At 44.2% G+C, this 15,112-nt stretch overlaps 1 protein-coding gene across 3 annotated transcripts in view; it reads right to left on the bottom strand.

Annotated features, from left to right (window-relative positions):
- Positions 1-7,151, bottom strand: part of HEATR3 (HEAT repeat containing 3) — a 36,168-nt gene extending 29,017 nt beyond the window's left edge. For 2 of the 3 annotated variants that reach the window (XM_060397932.1, XM_004014977.6), the window contains exons 1-5: positions 6,864-7,151; positions 6,545-6,717; positions 4,625-4,712; positions 3,136-3,248; positions 474-583 (exon numbers count right to left, since the gene is read on the bottom strand). In XM_060397932.1, the coding sequence (XP_060253915.1) occupies positions 474-583; positions 3,136-3,248; positions 4,625-4,712; positions 6,545-6,717; positions 6,864-6,998 (619 nt within the window). In that variant the 5' untranslated portion in view covers positions 6,999-7,151. Of the gene's footprint in view, positions 1-473; positions 584-3,135; positions 3,249-4,624; positions 4,713-6,199; positions 6,359-6,544; positions 6,718-6,863 lie in introns of those variants that run through there. The other variant, XM_060397933.1, reaches the window with a different exon arrangement.
- Between the last annotated feature and the right edge of the window lie 7,961 nt (positions 7,152-15,112).

Genomic DNA, 15,112 nt, shown 5'->3' with positions numbered 1-15,112 from the left:
CCACGCATAGAAAGCGAGGGAGCCAAGGCTGCTAACGCTGCCAGACTCTTGCCTTCCCTGTCTGGAAGGGAAGCAGGCCTATATGAAATTGCAATCACTTATCTTCCTCTCTCAAAAAGAGCAGAGGTTATCGTCTACATTCCAATTAACTTTGGCTCAAGGCCTGGCAGTTGTGGGTTACTGCTTCTCTGTAAATGGGAGATGAAAACTTTCAAGAGTTAATAAAAACTTCCAAGAATGTTCAGGCATTAGAAACCACATATGCTCACATAATCCTTTTCCTCCCTCTTAGAGACAAGAGCAGGAAAACTGCATGAGTAAGTAAAGAATTAATCACACATTTTAAAAGATTCAGAATAGAACTCAGTGATGCATTTATATACAATGAGAAAAAAAATCACTGCCATAGAATAAATAAGTTATGTCTGAATAAAAAATTTTGAATAAGGGCACACAAACTTTTCTTTACTTACCTACTGAAATAGCCAGGTCAACATTGGTGGAAAACCTACTTAAATACTTTAATACAATCTCCAAACACCCTTCTTTGTTGAATATAGATACTGCTCTACTACTGCATTCACTAAATCGAAGGGGGAAAAAAAAGTTTTACTATTCACATTTTAACATTAAAAAATCAACCACAGAAATTCATGAAAAAATAATGAGGCTTTATAAAAGAACCAGAATTGTAGTCAAACCCCCACCATTTTTACAGATGAAGAAATTAATGCCCATTCCTAGTCACTGTGCATGAATACAGCTGGCTATCTGAATTTTTATTCCCATCACAGTACAATATATTAGCCAATCTCTTTACCTACATGCCAGCTTCCTTACAGGAGGTTAAAGATGGAAAAGATCTTACAAATCATTTGCTTCAATTCCTCTTTTTGTGGATAAGGAAACCCAGACCCCCAAAGGTAAAGTGATCTGTCTAATGATCATACATTTTGTTAGTGGTGAATCCCTGGATCCAGTCTGTCTTTCCACTATATCACAGTAATAATAAATTAAAGTAAGAGTTAAAGGCCTCTATTTTTATCATACAAAAAGCACAAGTTTAAAAGAAGGTAAAAATAAGTTTTAATTATTTCATCTAGACTGCTATAATGATAACATTCTGCAATCTTCGACAGAGAAACTCTCACCAAAAAATATTTTTGAAATTACAGTATCTTCTAATACAAGAATCAGAATTAATGCAATTGCTGTTATTAATTGACATATATGCTAAATATAGGGTAAACAGTTACTGATAACTATAACAATTTTATTCATGGTTCCAGAGAAGCATATTCCTCTAGACATACCACACACACACGGCAGATTAGCCACTGACAGAGCTGACTAAATGGTTAAATCCAGTCCTGTCGTCTAAAGATAAACTGCTTTCTGTCTGCGTTATCCATCTATCCCTCCATCCATCTAGTCACTACGACACTGCTATGAACCTCCCCTCAAGAAGCCCACAGCAAGCTCAGGTACAGTCAGGAAAATAAAGCATATATCTGTTAAGATAATAAAACATATACATTTGTAAACATAATTTAAATGTAAACTATGCAATGGGAAGTGTTAAGAGCTATGATAACCAGAAATGATGTAGACAGGGCTCACGGGCACTCAGGAAAGAAAGATTACTGGACCACTTTTTCAGGTGCTTTTCAAAGAAAATTTTTTTTAAATTTCCAAATTAAAAAATTAAAAAAGAAATTGCAAATTCAACAATTTATATAAGTTAAAGTTATTAGAAAAACAGCACGCACTAGCTTGCTTGAATGCCATTTCCTCAAATCTGCTGCTGCTGCTGCTAAGTCACTTCAGTTGTGTCCGACTCTGTGCGACCCCATAGACGGCAGCCCATGAGGCTCCCCTATCCCTGGGATTTTCCAGACAAGAACACTGGAGTGGGTTGCCATTTCCTTCTCCAATGCAGGAAAGTGAAAAGTGAAAGTGAAGTCGCTCAGTTGTGTCCAACTCTTAGTGACCCCATGGACTGCGGCCCACCAGGCTCCTCCGTCCATGGGATTTTCCAGGCAAGAGTGTTGGAGTGGGTGCCATTGACTTCTCCTCCTCAAATCTGACCTATCCTATTTTCCTGGTGGAATGCATCCACTAGTTCAAAATGAAATCACAGGGACTTCCCCGGTGGTCCAGTAGTTAGGACTCTGCGTTTCCACTGCTGGGGGCCCAGGTTTGATCCCTGGTTGGGGAATTAAGACCCCTCAAGCTGAGTGGTGCACCCAAAATAACAAAGAAAGAAACCATAGGCAAGTTTGACTGCTTGTAGGTAGTCAAGCAATGTAGGCAGCTTTCCAGGATCCAACTTAACCTTGTATTCTGAGATATACCTCTAAGAGGTCAGAAATAACCATGGCTATTGATGGAAAATAAAGAATCATGACACACTCCAGACAGAAAGGTGGTCCAATAAAATGGGGCAGAAAAAAAAATCCATGTTGTGTTTCTAGCCATCTCCATTCCTAAAAGCAAGCCCCCATCTCCAAGCCCCCTTCCACTGCTACAATGATGGAATGGAGTGTGGTCTCCTTTCTACTGGGGCCAAAGGAGCTCTTCTCAGACGTCGACTTCCCTGTCAAATGGCACTCACCAAGGTCTGTGGTTCCTGTCTCATTCCAGATCAAAGTATCTATTGCACTGGAGCCTGGCCAGCTTTAAGACAACTGCTGCTTAAGGTACACAGGCAGTGGGGGAGGAAGGGATGCAGGGGCCACTAATGACCACAATTTCTCTTATTTCTATCAGTAGCAATAAATGGATAGAAGAGTTGTAAAGCAAGGAAAGATGTAGTGGGACTTCCCTGGTAGTCCAGTGGTTAAGACTCCAAGAAGCACTGGCACAGGTTCAATGCCTGGTTAGGGAACTAGGATTCTGCATGCCACGTGGAAAGGCAAAAAAATAAAAAAAGATACAGTGATGCTAGGAGGACAAGGGCTTGGGAAGGACAGTTGATCTTAGGTCACTTGACGAGATCGCCTAGCAAGCATTAACAGATGCATTAACAGATGTACAGGCCTACCAAGGAGAACAGAGATTCCTCTGCAGTTTAACAGAGAGAGCAGAAGCCTGAGTAGTGTTGAGGCAGCAAGCTGCATCTGGAAAGCATCTTACCATATATTCCACAGCACGTTTACAGCCTCGTTGGCTATGTTCTCAATAGAATTTCTGTTCTCATCTTTTTTTTTCTGAGGGGACATCTCATTTGAATCCAGTCCAGTACTACACTGTAACCAAATACCATGATTAGCACTTTTGTTCAAAAGAATAAACACAAAGAAATGCAAACGGCAGTGAAGAATCACAAAAACGAAACATCAGAAATGACAGTTAACACCAGCCCATCAAGTTCTCACAAGTCACTGTACAAGCTGGATACAAAGCATTTCACATCTTAAGTGAAAATGTAAAATCAATACAAAATATTTAATTTAACGTAGTCAAGATAATATATAAGACAAAGAAAAATAACCCATAATAAAAGCTAGTATCTATACGGCATCTTCTAAGCATGAGGCACTATTCTAAGCATTTCATGTCGATTAAGTCATTTAATTGTCACCAGAGACCTATAATGCAGATGAACTATTATCCCCAATCTCCTGCTACAAATGGGAAACTGAGGTACAGAGAGCCTGCTGAGGGTGCAGCCTAGTATCTAGTGAAGCGGGATTCAGATCCAGGCATCCTGGCTCTGAAGTGGGTGCTCTGAATCCCTCTGCAGTTCTGCCCCCTCCTACAATCCATGACATCCTCTCAATCGGGCTTCTCCAACTTGGCACTGCTGACATTTTGAACGGGATGATTCTTTGCTGTGGTGCACGTGGGACACTTTGCTGTTGTGCCCAGTGTAGGATGCTTAGCGGCATCCTTGGCCTCTATGCACTAGCTGCCAGTAGCAACCCCTCCTCCAAAGCTGTGACAATCAAAAATGGCTCCAGACATTGCCAAATGTTCCCTGTGGGGAACATCACCCCTACGAGAATTACTGTTCTAAAGGGACAACAGGTCTTGTCCCTTTGATGATGATGTCTCTTATCAAACCTGGATATTCCTCCTACGGCCTCAAGTGAAAACTACCCATCAATACAGAACAGTGGACCAGAGGCATGACAGGGGGAGAATTCCTTAATCCCTGAACTGCATCTTGCAATAAAGGAGGCACATTAGAAAATTTGAAAACTTAATCTAGTCTTCTCAGCAAATTCTTAATGTCCATGCTTGAGCTTCCTCATCTGTAAAACAGGAATAACAAAGAATACCTGCCAAATAGGACTGCTTTGAGGATTCAGGAAAATAACACACAAGACACATAATTAAGCATCGAATAAATACAAATTAGTTTCATCCTATGAAGTTTGACGTCTAAAGGAGACAGTCTATACTTTTAGGAAGGTCTTTTCCAACAAGCAGATAAATAAAGGTAGCGGGGACAAACTAGAGACTAGTGTCAACGATGAGAGATCAGTGTTTCCAGGAAAAGAAACAATTCCTACAGAATGTTTTGAGGGAAGACAAAATGACACCAAAGTACTTAGAAATAAGACAAAACCCCAAACTGTTGGAGTGCGTGCACTAACAGAGATTTGGGAAAGTGGCATACCTCTTTCAGAAGGGCAACCAGTGGAGTCATGATATCCTTCGTCACCATGTCATCACAAACTTCGAAACCGCCACAAGCGCTGAGATTTCTACACAAGAAGTTTAAAACACACCCGCTTCAGATCACATGCCAAAAAACATGCTAAGCGCTCAAGTTTATTTCTATCTCTACCCATACTTAACATTTCCCGTTTGAAATTGCTTTACGATTTCTGTAAGACGCTGCAGAACCAATCCACAGAACTCCACCTGCTCTGATCCTTGCTCTACATGAACTAAACAGATGACTCTGTCTTGTAACAATGTAATTCTCAGGAATGAGGCAGCACCCAGCGAGAGGGAAGACTTCCTATTTAATGTAAATCAATTACTGCCTGATATTTATTTTTTTGGCCATGCCATGCTGCTTATGGAATCTTAGCTCCCTGACCAGGGACTGAACCTGCTCCTTCAGCAGTGAGAGCTTGGAGTCTTAACCACTGGACTGCTAGGGAATTCTCCTGCCTGATCTTGTATGAAGGGACCTTTTTCTGGAATCAAGACTTCAAGGATAGGAAGGGTGAGGCTATTGAGAATGACCTTCCCTGAAACAATTCTGACTACATTTAATTTTCATTGTGAAGACACTGTTTACCCTCCGAGTGCACAGCACTGTGCTAGGCACTCAGGCTATGAAGAGAAATGAGAAGATGTCTCACCATCTTCCAGGAGCTCCCAGTGTATGTTGTTTTCTCCATCAACTGGTTAATTCCCCCTCATCCCCCAGATCTCACTTCAAACATCATGCCCTTAGTTTTCTTCCCCAAACCCCTTCTCATAGCATCTTTTGTAAACATCATTGGTTGTAATTACACACTTACGTGATTATTTGCATAATGCTTGCCTCCCTCAATACTGTAAGATCCATTAAGGACTGAAATTATGTGTCTTGTTCACTCCCACTAGCCCACTGCCTGGCACTGCAGGCTCTCAATATAAACCTGCTACATTTAATGAATGAAACAGAACAAACACAGAGCTATGAGAACTACAAATATTAACATTACTCTGGCCCCCTCTACAGTCCATTCTCAGTGCAGCTACCAGCCCTTTTGAAAAGGTAAATTAGACTAGTCACTCTGGCTTAGAATAGGTCCTTAAGCTCTGCACCACTGAGTCCTTATCTGTCTCTCCAGCCGCAATCCCTATAATGTGCACCCTCTACTCTGCTCAGCCACATAACCTTCCCTTTCCTTAACCGTGCCAAGCCCTCTGCTGTTGCTACTCTCTGTCAGGAATGCTTTTCCCCTGTGTGTCCACCTCTGGTTCCAGGCTACCTCAGCTCTTAGCTCACAAATGTTATCTAGAGATTATCCAATTTAAAGTAACTCCCCACCTCCGGCTATCACCTTCTTGGTTTCTCCATACCACCTCTTAAAACCTAATATTATGTTTCATCTGGTTACTAGTTCCCTGTCTCTGCATCAACATGGTTCTGCGAAGGCGCAGATCCTGGCTGTCTTGCTCAGTATTCTGCTTTCTCAAAATCCCTCGCGTCTAGAAAATCTGGCACATACAATGGAAGAGTTCACCGAACCTCAGGACTCTATGAAGTCTCCTTGGGGAGGGTACAACGTGCGTTAATAAGCCTTGAGCAGAGGACGCTTGGCAGATGGTTACTGCAGTTGAAGCAGTCAGGCGGACAGATGGAATACGTGTAGTCCGGGGCTCATGAGGTCCTCCGGAATCCGAAGCCTGAGTTCAGATCCCTCCTCTGCAAACAGGAGAGCATAGCCAGTTCTTGGCCCTCCCGAACTGTGCCGCAGACAAGAGCACTCAGGATGAAACCCGTGAGCGACGGTACCAGGTGCACAGGAGGCGCTGGCTGGACGCCGATGCCCGGATCCGAGGGCACCAGCACAGATCCCCCTTCCCTGCTCACCTCAGTGCGCCGGCCGCCGTTTCCCTCACCGCCAGACTGGGATCGAGCAGCAGCGGCCCGAGGCGGCGCACGGCGTCCCGGCGAGCCAGGCCCGGGAGCACCGGCCGCTGCTGCACCAGCCGGGCCAGCCCCGCGCAGGCGCACTCGCGGACCTCGGCGCTCGGGTGCTGAAGCTGCGGGACAGAGCGAGTGGTCAGGGGGACAGCAGAGCGCACGCGCAGGGGCGCGGCGGCAGGGGCGCGCGGCACGGCTGGGGGCCTCTGCGCGCCGCCTGCTCCCCCGCCCGTCCCCGCGCGGCCCCGGCGAGCCCTCGCCTCACTTTTTCCAGCAGTTCCGCCGCTGGCCCGTCGTCCTCCTCTGGCTCCGTCCCGTTCGCCGCCGCCGCCTCGGCCTGACAGTCGCCCGTAGGCGAGAACTGAGGTCGCTTGAAGCGCTTCGTCCGGCTCTTGCCCATTGCGAAGTCCGCTGTGGTGGAGGTGGGGGGTGGGAAGACCGAGAGAGGAGGGGAACAGCAAGACGAGGCAGGAGGGTCTTGCAACCTAGGGGTTTACTTGCCACTGCTCAGCTGGGCCGGATGACGGCCCGCGCCCACATGGAGAAGCACTGCGCGTGCGCATAGCGAGTCTGCGGCGGGGGCGGGGTCAGCCGCGGGGAGCGCGCAGGCGTAGAGAGGATGGTGGGCGGGGCCAGGCCTTGCGGAGAGGCAGGTCCTGGGGACCTGCTCGGAAGAGGAAAGGCTAGGTTTGAACGATGATACTGTCTCCGCCTCTCCTCAGCTAGTGACGTCTATCAAGAAACTGAATCTGCCAAACCTTTACCTATTTCCATAATAATCGAGGGCGATTAAGGGTACCTAACTTGCCTAACCTTAGTGAGAGGCTTAAAAAAAAAATACCATGTAAAGCCCCTAACTCCAAACCTGATATGTATATTATCAGTTCAGCTCAGTCGCTCAGTCGTGTCCGACTCTGCGACCCCATGAATCATAGCACGCCAGGCCTCCCTGTCCATCACCAACTCCCGGAGTTCACTCAAACTCAGGTCCATCAAGTCGGTGATGCCATCCAGCCATCTCATCCTCTGTCTTCCCTTCTCCTCCTGCCCCTAACCCCTCCCAGCATCAGGGTCTTTTCCAATGAGTCAACTCTTCACATGAGGTGGCCAAAGTATTGGAGTTTCAGCTTTAGCATCAGTCCTTCCAATGAACACCCAGAACTGAGCTCCTTTAGTATGGACTGGTTGGATCTCCTTGCAGCCCAAGGAACTCTCAAGAGTGAGTAGGTGCTCAAAAATATTATCCTGTCCTATCCTTTGTGCTCAGCCCTGTCCAAATCTTTGCGACCCCACGGGCATGGAATTTTCCAGGCAAGAATACTGGAGTGTGTTGCCATTTCCTTCTCTAGAGGATCTTCCCTGATCCAGGGATCAAGCGCCCATGTCTGGCATCTCCTGCATTGGCAGGCGGTTTCTTTACCACTAGTGCCCCAAAATATTAACTATGATTTTATTCTGCGCCTAGTCCAGGTCCTGTCCTAGACAAGGTCCATATATTGGTCCATAAGATGGACTCCCTAAGAAGTTGCTTAATCTTCCTGCCTCAGTTTCCTCATCAGTGAAATAGGGATACTAATAATATATACCCAGTGGAGTTGTAGTGAGAAAAACTGTTCTAATGTTTGTAAGATACTAAGACAGAGACTGGCACAAAATAAGCATGATATAAATGTGTGGTTGAAACTTTCACTTAACAGAAGGATTCTTTCACAAATATTTACTGAGTACCAGGTGCAGTGTGGGGCATTGAGATAAAGCAATAACCAAGACAGATATGGACCCTACCCTTGTCCTTATGGAGTTGACAGTTTAGTGAGAGGTGATGAATAACTATTTCATTACAATTATGGTAAGTAGTAAGAAAGGAGAAAGGTATAGGAGAATCTTATGTACTCTTTATGTGTATATATTGAGCACCCAATAGATACATAGCTTGCAGGTCAACAATGTATGGGAGAAAAGATCCACTCCATGCAACCCTGCCCTCAAAGAGTTGACTTTCTAGTAAGGGAAATGATTAACTACTTTAGTATATTTTGGAAAATAATCATGAAGGTGTAACTAAAGTTGTACAGAAGCTCATGTCTATCAAAGACCAGCTTTAGGTATAAGGAAAAGTTGAAACCCCAGACATACATTGGCAACCTTAACTTCCTAGATCTCTTACCTGGTTACTGATCTGCATACCTCCCTGGTCCAGGCTATTGTCTGCTCTTGTCTTGACCCCATGGCCTTCTGGCCTTGTCTTTCCCAGTCTGCCCATCTATAGAGCAGCTGGAGTGATTTTTTTTTTCCAAACTGAATATCCTTCCAACTTTCTCATATGTATTCCTTTGCTTGAAACCTTTCAGTGGCTTCACTTTCTTTTAGGACAGGGATTAAAACCTTGGCTGGCTGCAGTGTCTCATTCCAGCCTCCAGCTTCATCTCGTCACCTCTTGCATCCAGTCCTTTAGCCATCCTCCAAAGGGCCAACCTCTCCCCTGCCTTAGAATTTTGGGCAAGCCCCAGATCTGACCCATGTCCTGGTGAATGCAAGAGTCGCTTCATAGGTTCCTCCTCTGATTTTGAAGTCTGAGATGGATCTCTCTTGAGATGACATTTATCTTGTCCCTTTGCTTCAAAGCACAGTTCAAAATTACAACTATACACAAGTAAATTTAAGTTACAAGTATGCCCATGCTCGGCCCAACCGCACACTAAACCTTGTGAGGATAAGACTGCCTGTTTTAACACACCACTGTCTTCTCAACACTGGCCAAAACCTGGCACAAAATAAGCATGCCATTTTTTTAAATGAATAGAGACCACCCTGATGCTGGGAGGGATTGGGGGCAGGAGGAGAGGGGATGACCCAAGATGAGATGGCTGGATGGCATCACCGACTTGATGGACATGAGTGTGAGTAAACTCTGGGAGTTGGTGATGGACAGGGAGGCCTGGCGTGCTGTGATTCATGGGGTCACAAAGCTCGGACATGACTGAGCGACTGAACTGAACTGAATCAAGAAAGAGTAGGGCAAGCAATCTAGACAGAATAGGGAGAGACAGATTCTTGCTATTTCTCCCACTGTAGGGATGAGTAAAAAAAAAAAAAAAGTTCAAAACCTTAAACCCAGGGAGAACTTTGGGATCTATTTCATTACTATTTCCTGTGAGAAATTAACATTTCTGCTAAAAAATGAATAATGAGCTATTTCATGAGAGTTGGACCATAAGGAAGGCTGAGCGCTGAAGAACTGATGCTTTTGAATTGTGGTGCTGGAGAAGACTCTTGAGAGTCCCTTGGACTGCAAGGAGATCAAGCCAATCCATCCTAAAGGAAATCAACTCTGAATATTCATTGGAAGGACTGATGTTGAAGCTCCAGTCCTTTGACCACCTGATGCAAAGAGGTAACTTGTTGGAAAAGACCGTGGTGCTGGGAAAGATTGAAGGCAGGAGGAGAAGGGGACTACAGAGGATGGGATGGTTAGATAGCATTGCCAGCTCAACAATGGACATGAATTTGAGCAAACTCCGGGAGACAGTGAAGGACGAAGCCTGGCATGCTGCTATCCATGGCGTCGCAAAGAGTCAGATATGACTTAGCGACTGAACAATAACAAAAAACTATTTAATGAACTTAGGAGCCCTTCCAGAACCCACATCAGTCTTAGAGGCAGTGCAACCTTTAACCAGTCTGCTGCTGCCGCTAAGTCACTTCAGTCATGGCCGACTCTGTGCGACCCCATAGACAGCAGCCCACCAGGATCCCCCGTCCCTGGGATTCTCCAGGCAAGAACACTGGAGTGGGTTGCCATTTCCTTCTCCAATGCATGAAAGTGAAAAGTGAAAGTGAAGTTGCTCCGTCGTGTCCGACCCTCAGCAACCCATGGACTACAGTCTTCCAGGCTCCTCAGTCCATGGGATTTTCCAGGCAAGAGTACTGGAGTGGGGTGCCATTGCCTTCTCCGTAACCAGTCTAATAATCCTTAAAGTGAAAGTGAAAGTTCCTCAGTCATGTCTGACTCTTTGTGACCCCATAGACTATACAGTCCGTGGATTCTCAAAGCCAGAATACTGGAATGGAAAGCCTTTCCCTTCCCTGGGGATCGTCCCAACCCAGGGATCGAACCCAGGTCACCCGCATTGTGGTCAGATTCTTTACCAGCTGAGCCATAACAGAAGCCCAAGAATACTGGAGTGGGTAGTCTATCCCTTATCCATTGGATCTTCCTGACCCAGGAATCGAACTAGGGTCTCCTGCATTGCAGGCAGATTGTTTATCAACTGAGCTATCAGGGAAGCCCTATCTTTAACCAGTCATTAAAACAAAAAATCCAGCCAAGCAATAATTGACATGATCAATGTCAGTGATCCAGTCAATCATCCATAGTCCTACAAATTGTCTTTGTCAAGAGGGAATTTTTGAATTCAATTGCATAGAATCCTCCTCCCTTTTGAGACAATAAAAATGCTTGTAATCAATTATCTGCAGACAAATTTTGTTTCAAATAAGAATGAGCTCAGTTCAGTTCAGTCCCTCAGTCGTGTCTGACTCTTTGCGACCCCATGAATCGCAGCATGCCAGGCCTCCCTGTCCATCACCATCTCCCGGAGTTCACTCAGACTCACATCCATCGAGTCCATGATGCCATCCAGCCATCTCATCTTGGGTCGTCCCCTTCTCCTCCTGCCCCCAATCTCTCCCAGCATCAGAGTCTTTTCCAATGAGTCAACTCTTCGCATGAGGTGTCCAAAGTACTAGAGTTTCAGCTTTAGCATCATTCCTTCCAAAGAAATCTCAGGGTTGATCTCCTTCAGAATGGACTGGTTGAATCTCCTTGCAGTCCAAGGGACCCTCAAGAGTCTTCTCCAACACCACAGTTCAAACGCATCAATTCTTTGGCGCTCAGCCTTCTTCACAGTCCAACTCTCACATCCATACATGACCACTGGAAAAACCATAGCCTTGACTAGACGGACCTTAGTCAGTAAAGTAATGTCTTTGCTTTTGAATATACTATCTAGGTTGGTCATAACTTTTCTCCCAAGGAGTAAGCGTCTTTTAATTTCATGGCTGCAGTCACCATCTGCAGTGATTTTGGAGCCCCCCCAAAATAAAGTTTGACACTGTTTCTACTGTTTCCCATCTATTTCCCATGAAGTGATGGGACAAGATGCCATGATCTTCGTTTTCTGAATGTTGAGCTTTAAGCCAACTTTTCACTCTCCTCTTTCACTTTCACCAAGAGGCTTTTTAGCTTCTCTTCACTTTCTGCCGTAAGGGTGGTGTCATCTGCATATCTGAGGTTATTGATATTTCTCCCGGCAATCTTCATTCCCAGCTTGTGTTTCTTCCAGTCCAGTGTTTCTCATGATGTACTCTGCATAGAAGTTAAATAAGCAGGGTGACAATATGCAGCCTTGACGTACTCCTTTTCCTATTTGGAACCAGTCTGTTGTTCCATGTCCAGTTCTAACTGTTGCTTCCTGACCTGCATATAGGTTTCTCAAGAGGCAGGTCAGGTGGTCTGTATTCCCATCTCTTAAAGAATTTTCCACAGTTTATTGTGATCCACACAGTCACAGGCTTTGGCATAGTCAATAAACCAGAAATAGATGCTTTTCTGGAACTCTCTTGCTTTTTTGATGATCCAGCAGATGTTGGCAATTTGATCTCTAGTTCCTCTGCCTTTTCTAAATCCAGCTTGAATATCTGGAAGTCACGGTTCACATATTGCTGAAGCCTGGCTTGGAGAATTTTGAGCAGTACTTTACTAGCATGTGAGATGAGTGCAATTGTACGGTAGTTTGAGCATTCTTTGGCATTGCCTTTCTTTGGGATTGGAATGAAAACTGACCTTTTCCAGTCCTGTAGCCACTGCTGAGTTTTCCAAATTTGCTGGCATACTGAGTGCAGCACTTTCACAGCATCATCTTTCAGGATTTGAAATAGCTCAACTGGTCCATCACCTCCACTAGCTTTGTTTGTAGTGATGCTTTCTAAGGCCCACTTGACTTGACATTCCAGGATGTCTGGCTCTAGGTGAGTGATCACACCATCATGATTATCTTAGTCTTGAAGATCTTTTTTGTACAGTTCTTCTGTATATTCTTGCCATACACACATATATATACACACACATACATACTCATACATTATATGTACACATATGTGTGTGTGTTATCTATGTGTACACACCCAGGAGTGGAATTTCTGGGTCATTTTTAGTTTTTTGAGAGATCTCCATACTGTTTTTCGCAGTGGCTACACCAGTTTACATTCCCACCAACAGTGTGCAAGTGTTTCCTTTTCTCTATATCCTCACCAACATTTATTTGTGTTCTTTTTGATGGTAGCTTTGATGGTGTTATGACAGGTGTGAGGTGATATTTCACTGTGGTTTTAATTTAAATTTCTCTGATGATTAATGATGTTGAGCATCTTTTCATGTGTCTATTGGCCATCTGTATGTCTTCTTGGAAAAATGTCTGTTCAGTTCCTCTGCTCATTTTTTAATTGGGTTGTCTGTTTATTGATGTTGAATTGTTTATTTAGTTTGGATATTAACCCCTTAGTAATATCATTTGCAAATATGTTCTCTCATTCAGTAGGTTGTCTTTTCATATTCTGAGGATTTACTTCACTGTGCAAAAGCTTTTAGGTTTAATTAGGTCCCATTTGTATATTTCGGTTTTTATTTCCTTCGCTTTAGGAGACAGATCCAAAAAAATATTGCTACAATTTATGTCAAAGTGTTCTGCCTATGAACACAACATTGTAAAGCAACTATACTCCAAAAATTAATTTTAAAATAAATAACAAGGAAGAAAGGAAAAAGGAGTTCTGCCTATGTTTTCTTCTTTCTAGAAGATTTATAGTTTCCTAGAAGTCTTCTTTAAGCATATTTTTCCTCAGTGACTAAATTTCTGTTCCTCCTTTAAACCAATGTTTCTATCTTCCTGGTTCCTTCATTAAGGAACTGATGCATGATCACTATACGTTTATACAATAAACACAAAAGTTAAACTTGTTGAAATCATCCTTTGACAGTGTTTATTCAGGGCAAGCAAGGTGTTCACCAGATATGAAGTAAAATGGCAGGTTACAGACCAGCATATATAGTAAAATCCCATTTACAGAAAAGCACACACAGAGGGAATATCTCTGAAAGTATATATACCAAGGGCTTCCCTGGTGGCTCAGATGGTAAATAATCTGCCCGTTATGCAGGAGACCTGGGTTCAATCCCTGCATCAGGGAGGTCCCCTGGAGAAGTGATGGCAACCCACTCCGGCATTCCTGCCTGGAGAATTACATGGACAGAAGGAGCCTGGTGGGCTGCAGTCCATGGGGTTGCAAAGAGTAGGACACAACTGAGTGACTAACACTTTTCTTTCACATATGTACCAAAGCGTAACTTGTGTTTGACTATGGGGGAATTAAAGGAGATTATCTAACTATCTTACTTTTGAACTATTTTATTTTGGAGGTTTTCTAGAATGAGCAGGTAGTCTTCGTGTATTTTTTTTTTTTTTAATCATGAACAATTTTAAAAAGAATTGTAATTTGACTTCTCTGGTGATCCAGTGGTTGAGAATTCGCCTGCCAATTCAGGGGACATGGGTTTGATCCCTAGTCCGGGAAGATTCCACATGCCTTGCCACAACTAAGCCTGTGTGCCCCAACCACCAAAGACTATGCCGCACGGAGCCCGGGCTCCTCAACAAGAGAAGCCGCAGCAAAGAGAAACATACACACTGCCGTGAGGAGTAGCCCCCACTCGCCGCAACTAGAGAAAGCCTGCATGCAGCAGTGAAGACCCAGCACAGCCAAAAAGACATAATTTGTTTTAAATGTTAAAAAAAAGAAAAAGAAATGTGACTCAATTTCCGGATGGAGTCCCTATTCCTTTCGTATTACCCCACACCTACCTGCCACAGATCAGCGGCTGCCCCTGGAGCCAGAGACTCTGCCCCGCTCAGGGCTCCTCCCACGACTCCCGTGTCTAGATTGGCATTTCGTACCTTTTGTTAAGATCAATACCATTAATATGAATATTGTGGACTGTTGTTTCCAGGTTCGCTGTAGCACGAGTTCCATGTAGTGTAACAGTCTTAATGTTTGTAGAGTTCTTAGAAATTTCTCACTTTAAAAACACTGTAATTTTCCAAATAAACCCATTTAATCCTGCAGTTTTTTCTCCCAGACGGGCAACACTTTCTTCCTGTTGATAGTTGCTCACTTTCTTTGCCCAGCTCTTTATGATTCCAGTCTAGGTGCTTCGACAGTCCACGAGGCTGCAAAGAATCGCTCGTGACTGAGCGACTGAGCACAGACCACAGACCAAGCTCTCCAGTGAGGAGCCGGTATATTCCTGTGTGTTTTTTAAAATTCACTTTTTTTTTTTTTTTTTGGTCTTTATTTATTTGGCTGTGCCGGGTCTTCCTGTGGAACACGGAAATTTCCATCTTCGTTGTGGCACGTGGGATCTTTACTTGTGGCATGTAGGATCTAGCTCCCTGACCA

The sequence above is a fragment of the Ovis aries genome, chromosome 14, assembly GCF_016772045.2.
Source record: "Ovis aries strain OAR_USU_Benz2616 breed Rambouillet chromosome 14, ARS-UI_Ramb_v3.0, whole genome shotgun sequence".
Classification (NCBI taxonomy): Eukaryota; Metazoa; Chordata; class Mammalia; order Artiodactyla; family Bovidae; genus Ovis; species Ovis aries.
This window is presented reverse-complemented; position numbering and strand designations above follow the sequence as displayed.